We start from the raw sequence: 26,239 nt of genomic DNA on the forward strand, positions 1-26,239 counted from the left end.
ACTTCTGGCGGTACACAGGATTACTTGGACGGCTATCCTGCATTGATGAAGTGGTTGAGCATCTGAAGTAGTTGACTTAATTTCAACATCAGCCTGTGGAAATTGGATCCGGATCGGATCCGAGACAACAGCTTCACCACCATCTGATCCGAGCTCCAAGCTCCTCCCCTTACCCATAATAACCCTTCATCTCCTTCCTTCCCTCAGATCTTGTTTGCTGCGGCTTTGCCAAGCAGCGTGGTCTCAGCCCTCCAGGCGTGGTAGGTGATTTTTTTCTGATAATTTGGGAGTTTGTGTTGGTAGTGACAGGTAGATTCCCTTTCCCCTGCTTAACCTCCCCTTTGTTTTGTGTTGTGTTTTTTCCCTTCAAAAAAAGTGAAAAGTAAAACATAAAAAGTAGAACAGTTTAGTGTAGTAGTAGTTAGAGTAGGCCTATCCCTTCCCTTACTGTTAATCAGTGAACATGAGTATGTGTGTGTGAATGTGGTCAGGCAGGTTAGGGCTTCTGCCTTTAACCTTGTTTAATAATGGCAGATCAGCAGTCTAAGTTGATCTTTAGGAAATGCTCAGAGTGTGGCCATAAGTTATCTCCTGCTGATGGCCACACTCTGTGTGTGTGTTTGGGGGCATCCCATCTTGTGACTGATTGTACTATTTGTGTGGGGTTTAACCCTAGGGCCCTGAAGGATTGTAGGAAAAAACTAATTCTAAAAGGGCTTCTTCCTGCTACAGAGGCAGCTGCCGCCACTTCCCTTACAGTCCCGGCTGTGACTGCTTCTTTTTCTATAGCCACAGTCTCTTCCCCTCCCTCCAAGGCTGGGACTCAACCTCTGGTATATAGGCCCCCTGGATAGAGAGCCTTGAAAAGAGAAGGACAGAGAGAGAGAAAGACAAAGGGAGGAAGAGATCCCTGAACCGGACAGATCCGGTGGGTCCTCCTCCGAAACAACAAATAGTTACCAGGCTAGTTTCTCCTCGGCTCCACTCGCCCAGATTCTTACCTGAGCTGGAGGAGCCTAGACCTTCTTCCAGGGCCTCTGCACATCGACCCTCCCGGTCAACGTCGGTGGCCTCGTCGCATTCCACCAGGACATGGACAAAATGATGCGAAGGTTCATATGCACCCAGATTCAGATGGGGGTTTTGCCAGCCCCATCTCCCTCTGGGGGGGAGCTTGCTTCCCTTTTTGCCCCGATATCTCATTCTCCAGTCTGACCCTCGGTATCAGAGTTTATGGATCAGAGAGGTTCCGGTATCAGGCGGTCAGCGCCGATGGTACCAAGTACCTTGACGCTGGCCATTACCTTGACCGTGTCGGATCTGACTAGTTCAGACCCGAGCGGCTGTGGGAGCTGAAGCCTGGGCGTCGGATCCGAGGGTTTGGGTCTTTCTCTTTTGGCGCTGATGTTGTTGGGTCAGGGCTCTCTCCTCCGTATCTCATCTCTGATTCCCATGTTGGATCCGGGGAGAGCAGCTTCCTTATTATTTTCCCAGGAGGCTCTTTCTCCCTTGGCTTTCGATGTGGTGGAAAGGGTTCTCTCCAGTGGATCGAGGCCCCTGACTATCTCCTCGGATTCTGCCCCGACTCCCTCGCCTTTGGGTGCATCTTCAGTCTTTTTGCCTATGCAGGGACAGCCCATGCTTGATGTGCCTCAGACTGTTTCTCTCAAGGAATCACAGGTAGTTTGCGAGCCCTCTCTGGAGACCCCCACCGAAGAATTCCTCACAAACGAACATGCAAAAAAGGCACCTGAACACCTCCCCAGAGTCCCTCACTGAGAATACCGATTTGGAGGAAGGGCAAGGTTCCCTAGATTACCCCCCGATGATGTCTCATTTGGAGACATCATAGAAATCCTGCACCAGCGGGGGGGGGGGGGGGGAATTGGTCCGCCCCCAGCCTTCTTCGGACAAGTCAGTGTTTCTGGAGGCCTTCGGCATGGGCCTGCCTACCTCCTGGGTGTCCTCCCTGCAGATCCTTTGGTGGACTTTATTACCACCCGGGCATGAAAGGAACTGGATACCATGAAGCCAGTCCCCAAGTGTCCTGACAAAATTCTGAGCCCTCCTGTAGACAGACCTAGTTGGAACAAGGGGTCCCCAGTGGATGCCATGGTGGTAGCAGGTTCCACTAAGAAAGAACTAGCCCAGGAAAGTTCTACGGCCCATCGCCCCAACCGAGTGTCCAGGATGATGGATTGTCTGGGAAAGCAGACATATGCTTTAGCCACCTTTTCTATAAGGGCGCTGAATTATTTGGCCCACATAACTTGACTGGAGCGTGACTTCATCAAGAAGCTAACTTGAGTCACCCCTGGAGTCCATGTCACCGGAGGCTAAGTGCATATTCTCTATGCAAATGGCCACTCTCAAAGTGGTTTTTAATACGTCCATGCTCCTCCTTTTGTATGCCACCAAAGGAGAAGGAAGGGCGGCCAGGTCTGGCATTCCCATGATATGACATGCCTGGCTCAGGTTTTGTCAGTTCACAGAATCCTTTAAGGTGTCTTTCGCAAATGCTCCTTATGATGATTCTTCCTGGTTTGGGAAGATGGTTCACAAGACTTTGGTCCAGAGTGAAAAGGATGGGAAGACACTATCTGCCATCGGGGTCCGCTTCTCTAACCCCCAAAAATCCTTTTCCAGGAATCAGAGGGGACAAAAGAAGAAGATGTAATTCCGGAAGTCTCACTATTTCTGAGACACTCAGGACTCATCCTCCCCTAGAGGCAGAGGGGGACAAGACAGATGCTGGCCCAGAGGCGGGGGGGGTCTGAGAAATTTCGGGTCTTGAGAACCATTCTCGGACAGGCCCGTGCAGCAGCCCTGAGGGGTTGCCCGACCTCTGTGCTCTCGAAGCAGTCGGGGGTCGCCTTTTGATGCACCTGACAGCATGGGAGTCTGTTTCAACAGACTGTTGGGTGCTTCAAATAGTATCCAGAGGCTATACCATACCATTTTTGGCTCCTTCCATTCCAAACACCTCCCGGATGTTCCACCCACGCAAAGGGAGATAGCAGTGTTCGAAATAGAAAATCTGCTAAGGAAACGAGTCATCCAGCCCATCCCCCAAGATCCGTCCGGATCAGGCATCTATTCAAGGTTCTTTTTAGTGCCAAAAAAGATAGGGGACCTAAGGCCTATTCTGGACCTTTCCATCCTAAACCTGTCAGTTGCCAAAAAGAAGTTCCGGATTGTCACTCTACAATCCATCCTGCCTTGCCTGCAGGAGAATGACTCAATAGCTCTCCGGGATGCGTACTTTATCTGAAGTAGTTGACTTCATTTGAACATCAACCTGTGGGACAGAGTCCCCAGCTACCAAATTCTTGGGTGGTCCTCATGGAAGGATATTTCGGGGCACCGTGGAGTCAAAGGATGCACGAAGACCGAACTTTGAAGCATCACAGGAAAGAACTACTGGTTTGTGGACATCATAGTACCTTAATGTAGGAGGGTTGACAGTTTGCTGTTTGAGGTTATCAAATGCTCTCTGGTGGTGTTCTAACCATGACCAGGCAACATTTTTGCATGTCAGCCCTCTTAAAGGCTTTGATAACTCATTAAAGTCAGGGATAAATTTGCCCAAATAGTTAACCATACCAAGAAAACGCTGTAAAGCTTGGACATTGTCTGGAGCTGGCATTTCAAGAATGTCTGCTTTTTTGGAAGGATCTGTTCATAAGCCTGTACTGGTAAATAAATGACGTACAAAAGTAACCTCTGGTAAACTGAATTTACATTTCAGAGGATTAAGCTTTAAGTTGACTTCACATGCTCTGTCCAGAACATTCCTGAGGTTTTATCATGCTCTGCTTCACCATTGCTTCCAGGTAGCAAATCATTAACTATTACTGAACATGGGTAGCCCAAATAATTTTGCTACACTGCACGCTGAAAGATTTCACTGGCAGAATTTATTCCAATAGACATTCTGAGGAAACTGTATCTACCAAATGGGGTACTGAGTGTTGTCAGTAGTGAAGATTTGCCATCCGGCATTACTTGCTAAAATGAACTCTCTGCATCTGAGACAGAAAAAAAGTGTCATTTGGCATGAGGGTGGCAGTCTCCTCGACTGTACACATAGGATGATGCAGTCTGTTTTATGCCTTGTTCAAGTCTCTTGGGTCAATGCATATTCTGATTTCATCTGAATTTTTCTTATGAACAGCTTCCATGGAAAACACCCACTCACTTGGTTCTTTGACTGGACAAATCACACCTTGCTGCACCATTTTGACTAATTGGACCTTGACTTTGTCCTGCACAGCTATTGGAACTCTCCTTGCTGGTCTGACCACTGGACTGACCTCTGGGTCTACCTTCGTGGAGTACACAACTGGAAGTTTGCCTAGCTGCAAGTTGAAAACATCAGCATACTTTGTGAAAATAGCATCACTGAAACTGGAACTGGGACATGTGCTTACATGATGTACTTCTTTGGTAAAAGAAAGTTTTATTCTTAAACTCTCTGAAACCTAATAATGACTGCACAGGTCTTCTGACTACATAAACTTGCAAACTGTAACTGTTCCAAGCTGAATAGCATGAAAGCACTACTGAGCCTTCATTTGAATCTCTTCACCTCCATAAGCAACAAGCTTCACACAATTAACCAAATTAAATTGCTCACCAGCTCTCATTTTAGCAAATGTTTCTCCTGACATTACATTACACTTTGAACCAGTGTCAACTTTGAGCTTTGTGGGTTTACCATTGATCAGGACAGCACTAAATACTTTGTTCTTTAACCTTTTCACCAACCACTGATGCACCATCTGCATAGAAAGCAGGGTTGTGGCTTTCTATATGATCAACCTGCTTTTTTGAGTGACCTTTCTTAATAACTAAATGAGGCTTGCTTAATTTACAAAACTTTTGAAATTAGTTCCATTTTGTACACTTGTGGCATTGCTGACCAAATGCTAAGCACTTCTCTCTTTTAGATTCATGGTTGGCTCCACAATTATGACAGTTAACAATAAGACTGGACTTGCGTTTTGCTGAGTCACCCTTATACTGCACCGAGCATGTCCATTTTGCTGAGCTGGTCTTAGAACTTGCTAGAAAGTTTCGGACTCTCCCAGGAGAATCTGTAGGGACTGTAGCTGCCATGTGCTTAGGCCAGCTTCTGCTTGTCATGTGCTGCATGGTGTTTACGTTTGCTCTAGAGGCTGTTAAAACCATGCTGTTACCACTTACAGGCATACTTATATGCCTTTCTGTGAACTCATGGATTTGACAAATCTCTATGGCTTTGCTAAACATTAAATCACTGTCATGAAGCAAAATCTTTCTCACTGCAGCATTATTAACACCACACACAAGCCTGTCCTTTTTTAACTCATCTTTCAAATCACCAGATCTGTACGTTTTAGCTGTATTTCTCAAGTCAGTGATATAAGCTGCAAAAGTTTCACCTGGCTTTTGGTCTGTTTTATAAAATAAGTGCCTCTCTAATGTAACATTTGTCTGGGGGGTTGCACATTTCTTTAAATGTATGTTTCTTGCACTCGGGGTCTTTCCTTGATTCAGCTGGTACAACAACATGGCAGTTTCCCCCTCTCCTGCATATACTTCTGGTGCATACACAAATTAACTCTTTCAATGGCCTCTGACCCAGCTACATTAAGCAAAATGAATGCCTTTTTAGCTGCATGTTTGTCAGAAAAAGTTGCTTGTATGAAAATATCGTATTCCTGCTCAAATACTCTCCAGTTCTCTGCTATATTATGATCAAACACAAGTGGACTTGGTTTGCGAAATGCCTCTGCCATATCAACACATGGTAATGAAGGTGCCTGGAAATATACACACATATAAATATGCCAGAACCTTATGCCAGAATTTGTAATCATGCCCAGTAGCACAGCAGACTCTCTGAAATATCTGTACTTTTTCCAGATAACACTAGAACATTTTAAAATCACTTTACTTTGTGAAACCATTCCTTATCAGTGTAAGAAATACTTCAAAATTACTGTTGTTTGCTAATAAACTGTACACAGCAGAAAAAGCTCAGAGTAAGAAACACTTTGAAATGAATGCACTTTGCAAATAAACTGTACACAGCACAGAAACTCTTCCAAATGGCTGTACTTTTGCAAAATACCTCTGTACAGTGTAAGAAACACTTTGAAATGGTGGCACTCTGCTAATAAATGTACACAGCACAAGAAGTTTTTCAAATTGGCTATACGTTGACTGCATTTTGCGAAATAACTGTAGTTTGCATACAGCAAACTCTTTGAAATAATTGCACTGTAATAAAGCACACTCTGCAAATACTTTGCACACTCTGAGATACTTCGAACAACTCTAGTTATGCTTTGAATGACTTTGGTCAATGCGAGAGAGTAGTTTGTGTCCAAAAAACATGCAGTCGCCTTGCTCTTTAAGCTTATTTTCCCCTTTTATTGTACTTGTTATTCCCATTTAACCTCTTATCATGCTCATTATACTTTTCTTGTGCTCATTTTACTTTAAATATGCTCATTATGCAAACCGGAGGTAATATTTCTACTGGTTTTATCAAATATCATAGTTTCAAACTTTTTGCTGAATTAATAATGTGTTTCGTGCCTTTCGTTTGATTAATAATGCATTTTGTGCTCCTGGTTTAATTAATAATGCATTTTGTGCCTTACTAATGCTCTGTTCTGTTTTCTTTGCAAAATAAATCATTTGTGCAAGTTTTGGTTACCTTAATTCGTTTTTGGCCCTTTTTAATTTTTTGAGCTCTATTTAACTCGGCCAGCTGAGTCTGTCTTCACCTTCAACTCTGCACCTCATGGCTTGAAGTTGTTCTCTTAATACTGGATATGATACCATGTTGGTCGTCTGGTCAGGATAAAACAAACAGTTGTGGGTTCAGTTCAAGCAGCTTTATTACACACAAACACATCAGGAATGATGCTTTGTAACTTAAACTTATAAACAGACGGACTACCACACTCATGCATGTTAACACTCTGGCTGTTCTCTCAAAATGGCACTGCTGCCTGCATGTGCTCAGTATTTATATGCACGAGCCTACATCTGGAAATGCTTCTTAAATGTACTTGCACACGCTCTGTTCTACATAGGGTATCTGCCAGTGTCAATGTCGCTCTGTTCTACATAGGGTATCTTCCAGTGTCACTGTATTGTCGCCAGGAGGGATGTAAAGGCCAGTAACACATATTTATTTATTTTCAGGAAAATAATAATAAGCTTTGCTGAATTAAATTTTAGTACTGGTTTGTTGTAGAAGAAAATGTGGTAGTTGTTGAGAAATTAAAAAGCAACACCACCACCACCGTTCCTTTTTATATGGTCAATACAGATGATATTATAGCCAGAGATGTAATTCTGGAGTCGTTTATGCTGGGATGAATTTGAGTTTCAATTACGAGAATTCAGACATGAAGTTCATAATTTTATTTTTATGCTTCTAATTATTATGGTGGTAAAATCTGGATGTTCTTCGTGTTTCACTGTTGCAGTCCTGACTTGTGGAATTTCCCGCCATGGAAGCCCTTGTCCGGCCTGACTACCACAGTAAAAATTTTCCCTCCTCCTACAACTGACAGATGCCTTAACCTGACATCAGTACTCTGGGATATAAGTGGAGTCCTCTGACATCATGACCACAGTTCTTTCTTGCCGTTGGAGCCCAAACCAGACATACAGTATGAGGGTCTGTTGGTCTGCACAAGAGAGAAACTTCAGAAAGCTAAATATCCCATTGGGGAACTCTTTCTTTTCTGCTAACTAATATCACAGAATGTTAACAGTTGTCTCCATTGTGGTAAACAAATCCTGTATCAAGACTTCCACTCCTTCTGTGTTACCTGTTTGGGTCCAGACCAGAATGTCCATAATTGTCGTTTCTGCACCCAATTCATTTCTAGGACTATTCTGTGTAGGGCAGACATTTTAGCTAAGTTTGTTAGTGAGTATCATGTTCTCCCAGTAGTATGGCATCTGTTAGTCATCCTGACATTGATCTTCCTAATTGCAAATGGCCCAAACTCAGTCCTTCTGAAGACATCCATTTGGCATCTGCTAGCCCTCCAAGGCTGGTTATCATGGAAGTCAGTGAGACGCTTTCACAGCCCCCTCCCACGACTGAGGTGGTGGAGAAGGCCTATATCGAGACCCATTTGGATCCCAGTATGCCATCGGGCCCCTTGACATCAGCAAAATCTTGGATTTACATTCCTCGGTTGGGTCCAGGACCGCTTTGCAGGCCTCAGCTTCCACTGACTACAGCACTATCAGTACAGTTCTAAAGTATATGGGTGTCTGTGCTTCTGACATCCCCAGGCCTAAACAAAGGACTGCTCCCAGGAAGCCATCTTCTTTTCATTCCAGGCCTACCAGCTCCCAGTCTCGGGCCTATCTGCAGGATTTGGTTAGATTAGCAGAGGATCTTATTTTCCAGGTTCATAGGTAGGTACTAGGCTATTAGCCCTAGGGCCTATATAAGCCTAGCCAAAAAGGTACCCTGGCTTTCGCCACCCAAGAAAATTATTTTCCCGTGCCCCTGCACAGGAGAGCCACAGAAGTGATCCCTGGGGTGAATTTCCTATTTCCCATCCAGTCAAGATTTTTCTTGAAGAGTGCTAATGAGGAGCTCTGTGTGACATAGATAGGTAGTCTTTTCCAGAGTATGGGAAGTCTCTGGGACAGGAATCTATCCCTCCAGCATGTTCTGTTTATTGTGGTGACAAGGTTTAGGTCCCCAGAGTGTGTAGCTTGGAGGGATTGGGATTTCTTTAAGTGGAGCATGTCCAACAGCTCTGGGTTTGACATAGCTTTCTATGTTAGGCAGAGATCACCTCTGAGTAGGCGATATGTGACAGAGTAAAGCTGGAGTTTTTTGAGACGGTCTGCGTAGGGCATCTGTTTGAGGCCAGTAATCCTCTTTGTGAGGTATTTCTGTGGCCTTTCCAGTTGTTGTAGATGTCTTGTGAGGTACATACCAAAAGGAGCATTGTAGTCTATAATGGATCTAATGAGTGATGAGTAGAGGGGAACAATGACCTCTTTTTTTTCTGGATGAGAAACCCTTTGTGATGAGGTGAGCCATGTAGAAGGATTTCCTGACCACTGTGGCGATGTGATTATCAAAGGAGAGACTACTGTGCACCTGTGTCCCAAGGTCTCTTATCACACTTTCGGCGTTAAGTAGACTACCACTTATGTGGTAGTTCATGGGTACAGAGTTTTTACCAAAGGGGATGACGATACATTTTTTGGCATTGAGCTTGAGGCCATGGCTTTGACACCAGGCATCTGTCTCAGAGAGGCCATTTTGTAGTATGTCCACATTGTTAGGAGTTTCGATTATGGCTCCTAGTTTGCAGTCATCTGCAAACTTTGTTAGCCAAAGACCTACTGTGTTAACCTGTACTTCAGAGAAGTAGATACCAAACAGGAAAGGACCCAGGAATGAACCCTGTAGTACTCCACTTGTCACTGGTCTGAAGTCGGATTTGGAGTCTGCTACTTTTACACATGGTTAGATGCAGGCATCCTGTCCCTGAACCCTGCTTGGGAAAAAAGAAAAGAAATCCAATCCCAGAGGTTCTTAATTATCCTGTTGAGTCAGTGGAGGACTCTGACCAAGAGGATTCCATTTTTGAAGAGGATCCCTTTTTGGCATTCTTTGAGGAGTCTGACTCAGAAGAAACTTTGCCTTCTGCCTCCCTTCCTGAGGATCTGTCCTTTAGGGAACTTTACACTCCCTGGGGGGTCATTTTCATTGGGAAGAACAGGACTACCCCAATCTAAGAAAAGAGTCAGGGACTTTCTCAACCTCTCAGAACATAAACCCCTTGATGTTCCTCCAGTTTTGGAGGTGGATAATGTTTTCCAGGATTCGTCTTTGAAGCCAGATTCCCTTCCTGCTACACCCAGGAAGTCTGACAGATTCTACAGGATTTTGGATTCAAATAAACACCTTTTTAAAAACCCTTCAGCTGACCCAGAGTCTCGTTTCTGGACCCAAAGGTGCCAGAGCCAACACATACAGAAAACCCTACCCACTGATGAAGGCAGATCCCTTGATAGATTTGGCAAAAAGTTATTCACTTCTGCCACTCTATCCATGAGGGTATTAAACTGCCATTTCCATATAATGAAATACCAAGAAACTCTACTGGAACAGATGAAACAAAAGCTTTTGTCCATTGAAAATAAGAACTTATCTAAAGAATTATCTAAACATTTGCAACTACACTTCACAAGTAGCCAAGCATTCTTTATTCCTTACACTGTGGATTTGATGCTTTGGAGGCTGCCAGCAAGGCCACAGCTATTGGATCTGTCATTAGGAGGCATGTTAAATCCAATCTTTTGGATGCTTCCTTGGATAAGGAGTTCCTCTTTGGTCATAAAGCAGAAGCTGTGCTCAAAAAATGGAGGAAAAAGCTAAGTCAATGCAAACAGTCAAAGATTTTTTTCAGGCACAGCCCCCATGTTTCTGTAGAAACTATCCCACTAAACACTGGTCCTTCCATTCCCAACCCAAAGCAGGTCAAGGAGAGGCCCACAGGGATAGGGACCATAGTCAGAGCCAGAGACTCAGGCCAGGACACACTCTACTTCCTCAAGACCAGCAACTTCCACCCCACAGGTCCCTAGTGGGGAGCAGTCGTGACTCTTTCATGGCCACATCCCCTCCCCTCCCTCCCAACCTGGTCTCAGACTTAGAGGAAGTTTGGCACTATTCAGTGAAAACTGGCCTCTCATTAGTTCAGACCAATGAGTACTAAATATTATTTTCAGGAGATACGAGCTCAAACTCATACACCCTAAAAACATTCAGGCTTATGGATATACTACCATCCCAAAGAGCAGAGACTCTTTCACATGCAGAATCACTATGTGTACAGGTCTCAGTGGAAGCAGTCCCTCTACATCAAATAGGAAGGAGCTCAAGACTGCTCCTGGTCCCAAGAAAAGAGGACTTATTCTGTTATATTCTGGACCTATCTACCCTCACTGAATTCCTGGAGGTTCCCAAATTCAGGATGCTGACCCTTCAGTAACTCTTGCCCATGTTTTCCCCAAAGGCTTTCATGGGGATTCTCGATCTAAAGCATGCATACTTGCATATTAACACAGAAGAATCAAGCAGAGGATTCTTGAGCATCAGAGTGAGTTCCAAACATTTTTGATTTTGTACTCTTCCCCCCTTGACTTGTCTAATGTTCTCAGTGCATTCACAAAACGGGAGGTTGGCGTAATGGTTAAGGTGTTTAACTTACAGATACACGGTGCAGGGTTTGATTCTCACGTGGGGTAACTGGCCCTCAAGAGCAGTTAGCCTAGTACTAAATCTATGAACCTATGAACTCTACTCATTGCCTACTGCAGAAAACAAGAGGTACAAATTTACCCCTATCTGGATGATTGCCTCATCTGGTCTACAAGCCTGGCACTACTCAGCACAGACTAGATGTTCACCCAGACCATTTTTACTTTCCTGGGATTCATTATAAATTACCAAGAATCCCAGATTTTACTCACAACCAGAATATTGTTCTTGGGGGCCCTTCTGGACTCTATCCTTCAAAGGCCTTCTTGCTTCCAGACAAGATATCCTTGCTAACCAGTAACTTAAAAAAATTATGAGCAGCAGTATTCTAACAGCCAGAGAGTTTCTCCAAGCACTGGGTTACATGGCCTCTTTCATTCTCATGATTCCCCTGGCCAGGCTACACATGAGGAAATTACAATGGTGCCTCAAAAATTTGTGGAGCCAGCATGCACAGCCACTGTCTATCAAGATGAGGCTGATACATGGCCTCGAAGATGAATTTGCATGGTGAACCAAGGCCTGCACTTTAAACCCAGGCTTACCATTCAGCTTTGCAACAAACTTCACCAGAGATACCTCAGAGACAGCTTGAGGAGCACTCTTCAACCAGTTACAGACCCAGTGGAAGTGGGAATGCAGGATTAAAGACAAACACATACTCTTAAAGGAAGTAGTGGTAGCACAAAGGGATTTACTAGCATTCAGAGAGAAATTGAAACCAGGGGTGCTAGTTATGGATACAGACAATGCCACACTGATGTAGTACAAAAACAAGGGGAAACCCATTCCTACCCTCTTTGCCGTCTAGCAATGGAAGTGGGAACACAGCTCACTCCCCCTCCATGGGAGTGCGCCTGTTGGCTCAGTACCTCTCAGGTGTGTACAACCAACTGGCAGACCAACTCAACAGAAGCCTGTAGACCCCCATGAGTGGCAGTTGCATCAGGGTATCATTCTCACCATAGCTGAGAAATGAGGGACCCCACAGATGGACCTCTTTGCCACCAGGGAGAACACACAATTGAAAAGGTTCTGTTTCAGGAACAAGACTCTTTTTCAGCCCGGAAAACAGATGCTTTCTCATTTTCATGGACAGTCATATTCATCTATGTCTTCCCACCAATGCCCCTACTTCCCAGGGTTCGCCAAAATATCAGAGAAGAGTGCCCAAAGGTCATACTTATAGCTCCACATTGACCAAGGAAACAGGGTACCTTCTTCTTCTTAGCCTAACCAGAACAGTCCTTGGATATTACCAGAGTTTAGATCTTATAATTCAGAATAAGGGACACATCATACACTCCAACCTGCAAACCCTCAATATTTCTGCTTGGAGAATATCTTAACCCCCCCGGGAGGGTCTCCCCCTGCATAGCGGGCAAATCTCTTTGAAAAATGCCTTTCTTACTCATTGTGAAAGATTCATGCTTCAGCTATCTCAGCCTACTTTCCTGCCCATACCCCTATCTTTTCTCATCCGCTGGTCAAACAGCTCCTTACAGGGGTCATCCACATCAAACCTCCCAGGAGACCTCATACACCACCCTGTGTCCTAACCTTTGTCCTAGAGAGGCCTACACTTCCTCCTTTTTTGAACCAACCTCTCCTTCAGACTTCACATTCCTGACATGTAACACTGCCATCTTACTTGCTGTCATTTCATCTAGGAGAGTTTCTGTACTCCAGGCTCTCTTGGCAGTGGAGCCCTTTCTCATCTTCCATCCTAACAGAGTCTGTCTCTCAGGACTAAATCCTTCTTTTATGCCCAAGTTGGTGACAGACACCTCTTTAAATCAAGCAATACGTCTGCCTATCTTCTGTCCAAACCCACAAAATGGGGGAAGGGGGGGGGATTCTGCTTTTCTTAGATGTTCACAGGAAGCTACATTACTATCTGGACAGAACAAAGCCATCCGGAAATCTGACCAGCTGGTGGTAATCTTTGCTAGCAGCACTGAAGGAAAACCTGTCTGCAAGCGGACCATTTCCAAATGGATCTCTCACTGTATCACTTTTTGTTACAGTCATCATAGAAGAAACACTGAGGGTGTAAGGGCCCATTCCACTAGGGCAACTAGGTCTTCTACTGCCTTCCTGGGCTACTGGAGGTTGCCAATTGGTCTTCAGTGCACACTTTCACCATACACTACCACTGTTAGCCTTCTCTAAGTCCGGGGTAGGGTTTGCCTCTGTTACAGCACAAAACCTCTCCTTAACTTACCATACTCCCCCTCTTTTCAGCTTTGGGAAACATCACACAAGTCAGGACTGCAACAGTGAAACATGAAGAATTTAGTACAGCTGTGTACACTTACTAAACAGGTAGATGTTCGAGTGTATTCACTGTGCAGTCTTCTTTCCCTCCCTCCTACCCCCCTACAGAGTAGGGTACTACTAGTTCCTATTTACCTAGGACTCCTCCTCTTGACATTTGCCTGCCTAAGGGTCCCTGCCTTATGCATCTGACCTTCTGATCCTGTTGGGGGGCTCCTAAGTCCTAGGGGCAAGAAAATAACTGGGGTTATGCCATTGGCAGACTACAATTATACCCCAGCATACTGATGTCAGTTTAAGTCATCCGCCAGCTGTAGGAGGGAAAATTCTTACTCAGGTAGTTGCTGGACAGGGGCTTCCTCTTTCAGTCACTCGATTTTACGGTTACAACAGCTTCTTATATCAATGGCTGTCCATTTACTTCTCCCTTTCATTTGTCCAGTCTCTGATTACTTACTAAAACCGTTTCTGGTCTGTGGGGAGGCTGGAGCCTATCCTAGTAGTCACTGGCTATGATGCAGTGGAACTAATCCATCACAGGATTCAAACATTCACTCACACATTGCAGACACACATGCACACACACACACACACACACACACACACACAGTACAGAGACACCTACAGACAGGAGGAATGCCTTTTCATCTGCAGCCTGTTCAATTCAGAGAATTCGCCTGAGTGGTGAGACATCCTTTGGGGAATCATAGAGTTCTATGAGTGGGCTGCTAACTGCTAAAGATCTTTGTCCATGTTAGCTTTTTCTCTGACCTAGATGTGTCAGGCACTACCAAGTAAACACTGGTGCAATTCTCACTGTGTATAGCAATGTGGGTTTTTCAGGGGTGATTTTGCACACCCCAAAGTACGTAACAGATGCAGCATAGCACAAATAAGGTCTAGAATCCCAGAATAACTCTTATATCTACTACTCAATCCAGATAAACCATTTCTTACACAATCTGATGATTATCTCTAAGTTGATAAAGAATAAAAAATGACTCATGGTTTTGAATCAAATATACTAACATATTGCAATAGAACATCAGTACCATGAAATATTGACTTAAACAATGAAATAAATGTAAATGTTTTTGTATGGTAGTCACCCCACTCTGCACCACCCACACCACTGAGACTCTTTATTTGCTAACACTGAGATTATATAACCCTTGAGATAAAGGAAAACTTCATTATCAACAAAGTTCCATGGTCTCAGACACAGTATAGATATAGTGCAACTATACTGTATTCAAGTAAATTGGTCCAATTAATTGAGTTTCAGTGTTACAAGACCCAGTAAAACTCTGTGCCCTCCAAAATAAATATTCATGTTTTCAATAGGTTATTTCAGCTCAGGGAACTTTTTAAATACTTTGTTTATTTTTATCATTATTATTTTTTCGTATGTTGCAGCTGCATTTTTGGTATATTGCAACAGCACCATTTTTTGGTAAATTGCAGCTGCAAAGTTTGGGATGAAGCTGTTTTACTGGTGACATGAAAACACATTATACTAAACTCTATTGTTCAGCATACTATTCCCTTCCTGTTCAGGCCAGCCTAGTGCACCTGGAACATTTTTTTCCTGAATTTGACCCGTGCTAAAACAAATGGAAGTGATCTCTACAAATTTTGGATCCATTTTCAGCCTGTGTTTTCAACCCAGTCTATAGCTGCAATTTGCAAAAACCTCTGTTATGCACTATGATATGCTATCAGTGTTCTCTAACATGATAAAATGAAGTATTTAGGAGTATTGATTAAAAATGATTCTGGTGAAGCAGCTAAGGATATCTGGGAAGGGACTAAACAAAAGACAATACAAAAACTGATAAATTGGAAGTTCTGTTATAGACATTGATAGTAAGATACAAGCAGTTAAAATGTTTTTGGTCCTTTTAGTCTTTTACACAGGTCAGGCATATTTTTATCAACCAGAGTAGAAGTTGTGGATAGCAATTACTAAAGACCTGAAGGTTTTTATCTGGGACGGGAAGAAGGTAAGAGTCAAGTGGGATAAGTTGAGTCTTCCAGTAGAACAAGGCAGATTGGGATTACCCAGTTTGAAAGGGCATTTCAAAGCTACACAGTTAATGATCCTGTACATAGCACAAGCAGATACCTATAATTCCAAGTGGAAAGTGATGGTGATGAAACAGGGGAAACTCGGAAAACAAGGAGAGACATGGATTTTGGGTGCAGACCTTTAAGGAGAATAACAATAATCATACAGAATATTATATTTATAAAGTAGCAATATTCTAAGAAATGAGCCAACACAGGAATGTTGAAAGGAGATTCTGCAGATAGGGATGACTGCAATTAGGGATACAGACAATAGTCAAGAAGGGGACGGAATTTATTGGCATTGGGAGCAAATAGCTAGAGAGGGAAAGGTAACAGAATGGGAAAATGCCAAGTATTTATTTGGACTGCAGGTTAGAGGTTGCCTTCCCTGTCAAGGATTGATATCAGCGTGTAGGCAAAGAGAAAGAAGTAGAGGGGTCCTAAATGAAAGACCAGCACTGGTAGTGTTTTTGGTAGACTCTAGAAGAGAAGCTGTTATAAAAGGAATAATTAGTAGATCATATGAAATATACCATGATAACAATAAGACTCAATCGGAGGAGGTTAGAAAGAATTGGGAAGAGAGATTGAATAAGCAATTCACAGAGACAATGGGGGATATATGCATGTCTTCCAAATATGGAACAAAATCTAGAAGATCTAGGATATTTGTTTGGAAATGTTTACATAAATATTTTTGTACCCCATATAGAATCAAGAGAATTTTTCCTCAGGTAGACAGCAAATGTTGGAGGTGTGATGGGGAAGAAAGAGGTAAGAGGGAACATACTTTATGGGAGTGTAATGAGTTGGGAGACTTTAAAGATTCCCTCCAGACTACTCTATCAGAGATACTGGGTGGGCAAATTGTTGTAATAAGGGAAATGATTTTTCTGCACTATGATACAGAATCAGAATTGTCTAGGCATAGTCAGGCCTGAGTCTAATTATGGTGGCTGCCAAAAAAGCAATTACTAGAAAATGGAATTCAAAGTCTAAACCAGCTGTACTACATGCAGTGAATATAGTAATAGCAATAAAACAGCTGGAACTGGGATCTTTAGAAAAGGGTAAGAGCAAATTACACAGGAAAATGGGAATTATGGGAACAGTACATACAGGGGAGGAATGAGGTTTAAAAGAAGGCAGGATTTGAATGGGCTGTGTAATATCTGACTGAGAGTGATTGGGTTGATTATAAATGATATATAATGTTTGCAACTAAAATTGTGTCAGTATGGTTTGTGATGCAAAATGCTTGCAACTAAGATTATCAGTATGGTTTGTTTTCATTTATACAACTGTATGATTGCCTATGTCATAAGTAATAATTTAATAAACATGTTTCTTTAAAAAAATGATGGAATATTGACTATTATGTGACTTATCTTGTCATCGATAAGGCTACACTGAATACAAATCAAATGATGTGTGATATATTACAACAACATAAGGCAAAATATGCTGTGCTGTGCTATGCTTTATATTGCCGTAATAAAGCATCTTATGCTGTGCTTTTATTGTTGGTATCATCAGAATTATATATGAGACCAGTTTAACGGCTGGGTGAAGTATTCTATTTATACTGTTAGCAACACCTAAATATATCAGTCAGTTATGTGCTGCTAACTCTAAACTTTGTAAGATTCCAAACAGCACATCTGAATGAAAATGCTACATTTTCTCTTCTTTTCTTCCAGCCACCAGCTGTAATGCAGTGTCATCAGAAAGCATAACCTAATATAGCAATAACCCATGCCTGGGTGTGGGTAATGCTGGATTTACCCACGGTTGGTGTGGTTTGGACACGAGGTCGAAGCCCGCGTGGCCAAACAAAGACAACCGTGGGTAAATCCAGCATTACCCACACCCAGAAGTGGGTTATTGCTATTATACAATGACATTATTTAAGAAAAAAAATAATTACTTTTCTTAAATAATGTAGAACAAACAAATAAACTGGACGGAAGAAACGAACAATCCAAAACAGAACAGGAGCCCAACAGTAGCCAGCAGAAACAGATGTTAATCCCAAAAAACACTTTCTTTTAACGTAAAGTCAATTTAATAAAAATATTTCTCATGTTTTCGTCACTTTGAGTAAAGTAACTTCTTCAGACACACAGACAAACAGCAGTTACACAGTTTCTACAGCATTTAAACCATGTAGCATGAAGTCATGTGACTAATAGCAGCAATGAATTAAAGGTGTAGAGCACAATAATTCAAACACTATTAAAGTAAATCTTAAAACTTACATACTACCTCAAATAAAAAGTGTGTATGCAATCAGTATACAATATACAAGGATTATATTAATGTCATTAGTAAAAAGTTAAAAATACACTATTGTGTAAGATTTCTTAATTTAAGCAAACATGAAATATTACAATTTTCATTCAAACCAGACAAGCAGAAAGCATTAAGTGCTAACTGCCATTCTAGTTCTCGTACCTCTAATAGTACTGAATATGGGCCACCTGTAATGTCAGGAAGTACCTGGTCAATAGCTTGGAACGTGAAACTATGTCCACCATTTAATGAAACATGTTTTGCTAAAGAATTTTCTGTTTTATTTTTGCTAATCGCATAAGAGTGTTCGTAAATTCTCTCACGAAGCTTCCTGTCCGTTTTCCCTATATAGAAAGCCGGGCATAAGGTACAGGAAGCTAAGTAAACAACACTCTTGGACTCACAATTCAACTTATGGTTGATGTAAAATTTACATGTGTTCAATACTCTAAAGGAATTACCAGTTTTTATGTATTTACACATCCTACATGCTCCACACATAAAGGTTCCAGTAAGTCTAGAAGTAGGTTTAGTGCTTTTAATTTCAAAAAAACTTTTTAAATTAGTACCTCTTCTATAAACAATACTGGGTGACTGGCCAATTCTGTCAACTAGAGAAGAGTCCTTATAAAGGAAGCTCCAATTTTTGTGGAGAATTAATCTAAGTTGGTCACTGTCTTTACTAAAGGTGGTTATAAAAGTATTGCATAAAGAGGTCTCCCTAGTTTGCTGAGACATTGAAGGTTTTATAAAGGTAACCAAGTCACTGTTTGGTGACTGTGTAGTTCGAATGGCAACCTGGCTAGGAGGTGACTCTACCAGGTTAACATCAATGACAACGGAAGGTGAGGTCAAGAGTGGTTGAACTATACCTCTACTCCGTTTGTTTACGATTTCTTCAGTTAAGTCATTTATTAAACTAACCGGGTAGCCCCTATTGCAACATGTGTCTCTTAAGAGTTGACATTCAGAATTAAAGTAATCTTCATTAGTACACATCCTTGCGGCTCTAATGAGTTGACCTTTCACTATTGAACGTTTTTGCCTGTAAGGGTGTGCACTAGAGAAATGTAAATAGGAGTTGCAATATGTAGGTTTTCTATAAATTTTGGAAACATATCTCCTGTTTACTATATCTTTTTTTATATTCACGTCCAAATAGTCAATACTAGTAGTGTGAAAAGTGTAAGTAAATTTAAAAAATGGTGTAGTAGAGTTAAAGTAATCTATCATTTGTTTAGCTTGTGATTCATTTCCTTTAAAAATCACAAAGATGTCGTCTAAAAATCTGGTATAAAAAGTGAAGGAAGTGTAACTTTCAGAGTTATTGAATACAAAATATTCTTCCCACTGAGCCATAAACATGTTCGCCACGCTCGCTACGCAAGGGGAGCCCATAGCAACTACGTGTTTTTGTAAATAGATCTTGTTGTTAAAAATGAAAAAGTTGTTGGAAAGTATAATATCAATTAACTCAGTTGCCAGGTCAATATCCCTTTGTGGAACTTTTTTATTTTTCATATAAACTTCTACCCACTCAACCGCTTCTAAGTGTGGAATAGAAGTGTATAATTCGACTACATCGATGGTAAGAAAGTTGTCTTCTTGGTTAACTTCTAAAATGTTCAAACTTTTCAACAAAGTCCATGAATCTTTGCATACTCGTGACTCAAGTTTAAGATATTTTTGTAATATTGAGTCAACGAGTTTTGCACATGGATATGTCAAGGAACCCCGACCATCAATAAGTGGATGCATAGGAGGGTCATGTTGGTTCTTATGAATCTTTGGTATTCCGAACATGACAGGTGTTTTTGGGTAGAGAATATTAATGTAATTGAATGTATCCAGGTCAGTTTTGGCTTCTATAAACAGATCTCTGAAGTACACTCTAATCCTTGATTGTGCAATATTTAGTTCATTAAGAGATGCCTTAGCATAGGCTGGACAATTCAAGGCTAACTCCATTTTTTTATTATAATCAGTGATGTCAAAGATAACAAGTCCACCACCTTTGTCTGGTTTAACTAAACGGACATGAGCTGATCTAAGTAGTTTTAGTGCTCTTAACTGTTCCGTAGTGATGTTGCTCTGTTTATAAAAAGTATTACTAGCTCTAATGAAAGGTATGTGTCTAATGTCTAACTCACACATGCTTTCATAAAGAGCTAAAAGGGGATGAAGAGGAGGGTTGAATGTACTAGTAGCCCTAAGTACATGTGCAGGTTGTTGAACATTGCCTAATAAAAAGGAAAGATTTAATTTCCTTACGTAACACTTTAAGTCTAACAAAGTTTTTACTACATTAATGTTATTACTTAAAACATATGTGTTACCCTTCGCTAGCAGTTCTACCATATTCGCTTCTATAACAACAGATGAAAAGTTGTAAATGTTAAAATCCCCTTTAGAATTACTGAGAACAACAAGGTTATTTACTGCAACAGAGTCATTTGGAACTATCTCTTCCGACGGTTGTTCCGCCTTTTGTTCCTCTGATACTGAGGGTGACGTGCCCCAGTAGTGGGCATGTTGTTCTTGTCCTGGTGAAAATTTTGAGCATGTTGATTGTTATTTGCTTGTCCCTCACGTGAATTGTTAGCCTGAATTCTTTCACTTCGCCTAACTGTATCAGCGAAATCAATGTTGTTAACCTCAGATTCAAGTGGTAATAGACTGTCAACAGAATTATTATTAGTTGAATTGACTTTTGTCAGGGGTGGCACTGTGTTGGAATTGTGCCAAACCTGTGAAATTTGTGGTGTAGGATAAGCAGAGCCATTAGTGTATGCCATACAGTCACGATTCATTTTTTTAATCTTGTTTTTGTCTGTCCAACAATTGCTCAATAGTGGTAAAGACTCTGTTGTATTCAAACCTATATCTAACAAAGTCAGGATGCAGTTTAATAGTTTTGTCCAAATCTTCGACTTCCTTCACTAAATTCTCAATCTGCAATGAGTAGTGTTTTATCATTAACTCCATAAGCTGAAATCCTTGCTGGTCAAAAAAAGAAAGTAATTCTGTGTGGAAAGGAGAATCTGGGATTAAGCCATTTGGATATTGATAGCACCTAAGGCCCTTAGGTACTATCCTTTCAGATAAACATTGTCTAAAATATACCACCTCAAGTTGGAGCTTCTTCAGTTTTAAAAGTTTCACATCAAAAGATTTCAATTTGTCAGCAAGCAAACATAAATTTGTCTGAGGTAGGTTAACATTACGAGCCGGTTGTTCCTGGGGGTTAGTAAAACCAAAACTTAACTTGGTAGTGTTGTTAACCCATTCAGTAAAAGATGGAACTCCAATAAGCTCATTCGTGTTAACAAATTCATTAGAAGCACTGTTATCTACAGTCGGTGGTGTCAAGTTCTGAATAGATACACCCACCTGTTGTACTGAAACAGTCGCTTGTTGACCCGGTGGTATTGAACCATCTGAAGACCGAAACTGAGGGTCAGTGTTATTGGAATAATTCTGGGAGTTCAAGTTCCCCTGGTTGTTTCCATTAACAGATGTAATAGTGTTAGGTTCGCCACTTCGCTGCTTGTCTACAGAGTCAAGTCTCTGGGTTAGATAATCAATACGTTGTGACAGTGAATTAAGAATGTTAGTTAAATCCACTGGTTGCAAAGTTTGCAAAGGTTGTGTTCGTCCAAACAAATTTGGGCTGGCTGGGCTGTTAGGTGATCCAGATGCCATAAAAACTGTAGAACAAACAAATAAACTGGGCGGAAGAAACAAACAATCCAAAACAGAACAGGAGCCCAACATTAGCCAGCAGAAAAAGGTGTTAATCCCAAAAAACACTTTCTTTTAACGTAAAGTCAATTTAATAAAAATATTTCTCACGTTTTCGTCACTTTGAGTAAAGTAACTTCTTCAGACACACAGACAAACAGTAGTTACACAGTTTCTACAGCATTTAAACCATGTAGCATGAAGTCATGTGACTAATAGCAGCAATGAATTAAAGGTGTAGAGCACAATAATTCAAACACTATTAAAGTAAATCTTAAAACTTACATACTACCTCAAATAAAAAGTGTGTATGCAATCAGTATACAATATACAAGGATTATATTAATGTCATCAGTAAAAAGTTAAAAATACACTATCCTGTAAGATTTCTTAATTTAAGCAAACATGAAATATTACAATTCTCATTCAAACCAGGCAAGCAGAAAGCATTAAGTGCTAACTGCCATTCTAGTTCTCGTACCTCTAATAGTACTGAATATGGGCCACCTGTAATGTCAGGAAGTACCTGGCCAATAGCTTGGAACGTGAAACTATGTCCACCATTTAATGAAACATGTTTTGCTAAAGCATTTTCTGTTTTATTTTTGCTAATCGCATAAGAGTGTTCGTAAATTCTCTCACGAAGCTTCCTGTCCGTTTTCCCTATATAGAAAGCAGGACATAAGGTACAGGAAGCTAAGTAAACAACACTCTTGGACTCACAATTCAACTTATGGTTGATGTAAAATTGACATGTGTTCAATACTCTAAAGGAATTACCTGTTTTTATGTATTTACACATCCTACATGCTCCACACATAAAGGTTCCAGTAAGTCTAGAAGTAGGTTTAGTGCTTTTAATTTCAAAAAAACTTTTTAAATTAGTACCTCTTCTATAAACAATACTGGGTGACTGGCCAATTCTGTCAACTAGAGAAGAGTCCTTATAAAGGAAGCTCCAATTTTTGTTGAGAATTAATCTAAGTTGGTCACGGTCTTTACTAAAGGTGGTTATAAAAGTATTGCATAAAAAGGTCAACTCATTAGAGCCGCAAGGATGTGTACTAATGAAGATGACTTTAATTCTGAATGTCAACTCTTAAGAGGCATGTTTTGCAATAGAGGCTACCTGGTTAGTTTAATAAATGACTTAACTGAAGAAATCGTAAACAAACGGAGTAGAGGTATAGTTCAACCACTCTTGACCTCACCTTCCATTGTCATTGATGTTAACCTGGTAGAGTCACCTCCTAGCCATGTTGGCATTCGAACTCCACAGTCACCAAACAGTGACTTGGTTACCTTTATTAAACCTTCAATGACTCAGAAAACTAGGGAGACCTCTTTACCTTATGTCTGGCTTTCTATATAGGGAAAATGGATAGGAAGCTTCGTGAGAGAATTTACGAACACTCTTATGCGATTAGCAAAAATAAAACAGAAAATGCTTTAGCAAAACATGTTCCATTAAATGGTGGACATAGTTTCATGTTCCAAGCTATTGACCAGGTACTTCCTGACATTAGAGGTGGCCCATATTCAGTACTATTAGAGGTACGAGAACTAGAATGGCAGTTAACACTTAATGCTTTCTGCTTGCCTGGTTTGAATGAGAATTGCAATATTTCATGTTTGCTTAAATCAAGAAATCTTACACAATAGTGTATTTTTTTTACTAATGACATTAATATAGTCCTTGTATATTGTATACTGATTGCATACACACTTTTTATTTGAGGTAGTATGTAAGTTTTAAGATTTACTTTAATAGTGTTTGAATTAATGTACTCTGCACCTTTAATTCATTGCTGCTATTAGTCACATGACTTCATGCTACATGGTTTAAATGCTGTAGAAACTGTGTAACTGCTGTTTGTCTGTGTGTCTGAAGAAGTTGCTTTACTCAAAGTGACGAAAACGTGAGAAAAACTTTTATTAAATTGACTTTACGTTAAAAGAAAGTGTTTTTTGGGATTAACATCTTTTTCTGCTGGTTACTGTTGGGCTCCTGTTCTGTTTTTGTTTTCTTAAATAATGGCATTGTATAATGCCTACTTGCTGCCCTTCCACAGCTGTCTGGTATTCTGCGGCAGTTCTGATGTACTGCGCATGCGTATGCTTACGCAGTGCATCAGAGCTGTGGGCAGAAGCAACAGAGAAAGCAAGGTCTCCGTTGCTTTTTACCAACTGTCTCACTATGTTAAAGGAGTTTAACATAGCAAGACAGCTTTAAAAAAAGCAACAGAGAACTTCCGTTGCTTTTTTTAAAGCTGTCTCGCTATGTTAAACCCATTTAACATAGCGAGACACCTTTAAAAAAAGCAATGGCGATAGGAAGATCTCCGTTAAGTCTCGCTATGTTAAACTCGTTTAACATAGAGACACAGTGTGTACAAAGCAACGGAGATCTTGCGTTCTCCGTTGCTGTAAAAAAAAAAAGAGTTATACTAATGGAAAAATTCTGGGCGACCGGACCTTTTTCCATTGCTATAACTCAGATTTACAATGTGCATGCTGACCAGTCAGCATGCACGTTTTGGAATATTAATGGGGGGTTGTTGTATAATTAGCTATATGTCACACTAGATCTCCACTGACTGCAGTGTCAGGTCTTAGCAGACCTAAGTATCTCCAATCTTTTTTTATTAATGTATTGCCTTATAAGCATTAATAATCAGTTTCTTGTTTACATAGGTGGAGGTGCAATCAGAGGTGTACGTTTCATGCAAATGCCTTAGCAATCCAGGGCTTTATTACAAAGTAATAAATATAAGTATTCAGCACTATCCTGTATAGAACATAGAACAAAGAACATTTGCACAAAGTTATAATGTTACTCTCATCTGTAATTATTTTCCCCTTAGGTCCGAGATGATAACAAGAAACTGCATCCATGTCTTGTTGAATTTAATAGACTCCCTGAACCTGAGAGAAACTACAACCTGCAGATGTCTGGGGAGACACTAAAGTAAGGAGTCATTATTCTTGTGATGCATAAAAAATTATGTGGGAGTATTGCTAGTATGACTGTAGATCTGTGCAGAAGAGTGCACATGTGGAAGGAAACAAAAGTATGAAGAAAATGGAACAAGTACAGGAATGTTTATATTAGATGAACAAAACTGAGTAACATAAGAAGTAAAACACAAAGCTATGGACAGTAGCATATGTAAGAGGTAGCATTCTCACTGGAAATCAATGCGTTACTTTCCTTATACTATACAAAACTTTGAGTAAATCAAAGAAAATAAAGAACTCTGATTGGTCCTTGCGTGTTTTAACAGGGAGTAAATCCCAAAATCATTCTCATTAACGTTTGCATTATGTTAAACCATTTAAACTAGATTCACACATGGCATTAAGCAGGCTTAGTATAAACAACAGCTGGCACCTTTTGTAAATACTACCAGTGAGTACTGTTTGTAGTGAAAATAGTCTACGTTTGCATTTCTTGTCGATGCTCTCTGTTGATCCTATGGGCAGATTGGTTCCATTAACCCTTGTAACTAGAACTGCATAGTAAACTGTTGTCTGTATGATAGGAAGTGATGAAACCATCATACTAGGGGACGTAAACATTGATTGGCTCTCAATTCAAACTCCCAGCACTACCTCTTGTATCAACTTACATGGATTTGAGCAGCTAATCACTACCCCTACCTTTATTAATAAGTCACACCTCCCAAGCTCTCTTCTGGACTGGATTTTGGTCTCTCACCCCCAAAACTACCATAACCCTCAAACCCTTCCAAATGCCCTAAGTGACCACTGCCCTATCACAGTAACCAGACATACTCCCCATTTCACCAGACCATTCAAGTTTATCACTTCCCGCAAAATCTCAACCTTCAGTCGTGACTCTTTCGTTGACCAGCTCTCTAGAATTAATTGGTCTCCTCTCACTACTCTCCCCTTAGATGAGGCTGTCCACTCTTTCAACATCACCTTTCTTAACATTCTAAACTCCCTAACTCCTCTCAGCACAATTAGAATCAAATCTAACACAGCTCCTTGGCTTACCAAATCTACTGGAACCCTGATGAAAAACCGAGACAGGATATGGAAATTATGGACTAAAACTAAGACCCCTTCTCTCCTGCAGACCTATAAAGAACTCAGAAACTAAATAAAGAAAATTATCAACAAAGACAAAACAAACTTCTATGCTAACCCTCCCACTACCCTAAAATTAGACCCCCCAAAAATTCTGGAACACTATCAATCACATACTACATCCGGGAAACCCTTCCCCTCCAAACCCTTGCCCATATAAAACTCCAGAAATAACTGCCATTACATTTAACAATCATTTTATTGACGCAAAAACTTCCATAATTAATTCTCTTCCCACCAGGAAAAATGCCAATAAACTCATAATCTTTACTTCTTCTCCCAATCCTTCTAACTCTTTTTCCCTTAAATCTGTATCAACTAGCTATATAAAATCCTTACTCTCCAAACTCAAACCCTGCTCTCCCTCAGCTGATAATCTACCTTCCTATTTCCTACAGATTGCTGCTGAGCCCCAAACCTATCCAGTTTCCATCCTGA

At 40.9% G+C, this 26,239-nt stretch overlaps 1 protein-coding gene across 1 annotated transcript in view; it reads left to right on the top strand.

Annotated features, from left to right (window-relative positions):
• The window catches only part of LOC122794026 (ryanodine receptor 1-like), a 2,146,276-nt gene that overhangs the window by 671,171 nt on the left and 1,448,866 nt on the right, over positions 1-26,239 (top strand). The window contains 1 exon segment of the mRNA XM_044062140.1: positions 24,553-24,656. Coding sequence (XP_043918075.1) covers positions 24,553-24,656 — 104 coding nt within the window.

The sequence above is a fragment of the Protopterus annectens genome, chromosome 1.part0, assembly GCF_019279795.1.
Source record: "Protopterus annectens isolate FY-2018-M chromosome 1.part0, PAN1.0, whole genome shotgun sequence".
Taxonomy (NCBI): domain Eukaryota; kingdom Metazoa; phylum Chordata; order Ceratodontiformes; family Protopteridae; genus Protopterus; species Protopterus annectens.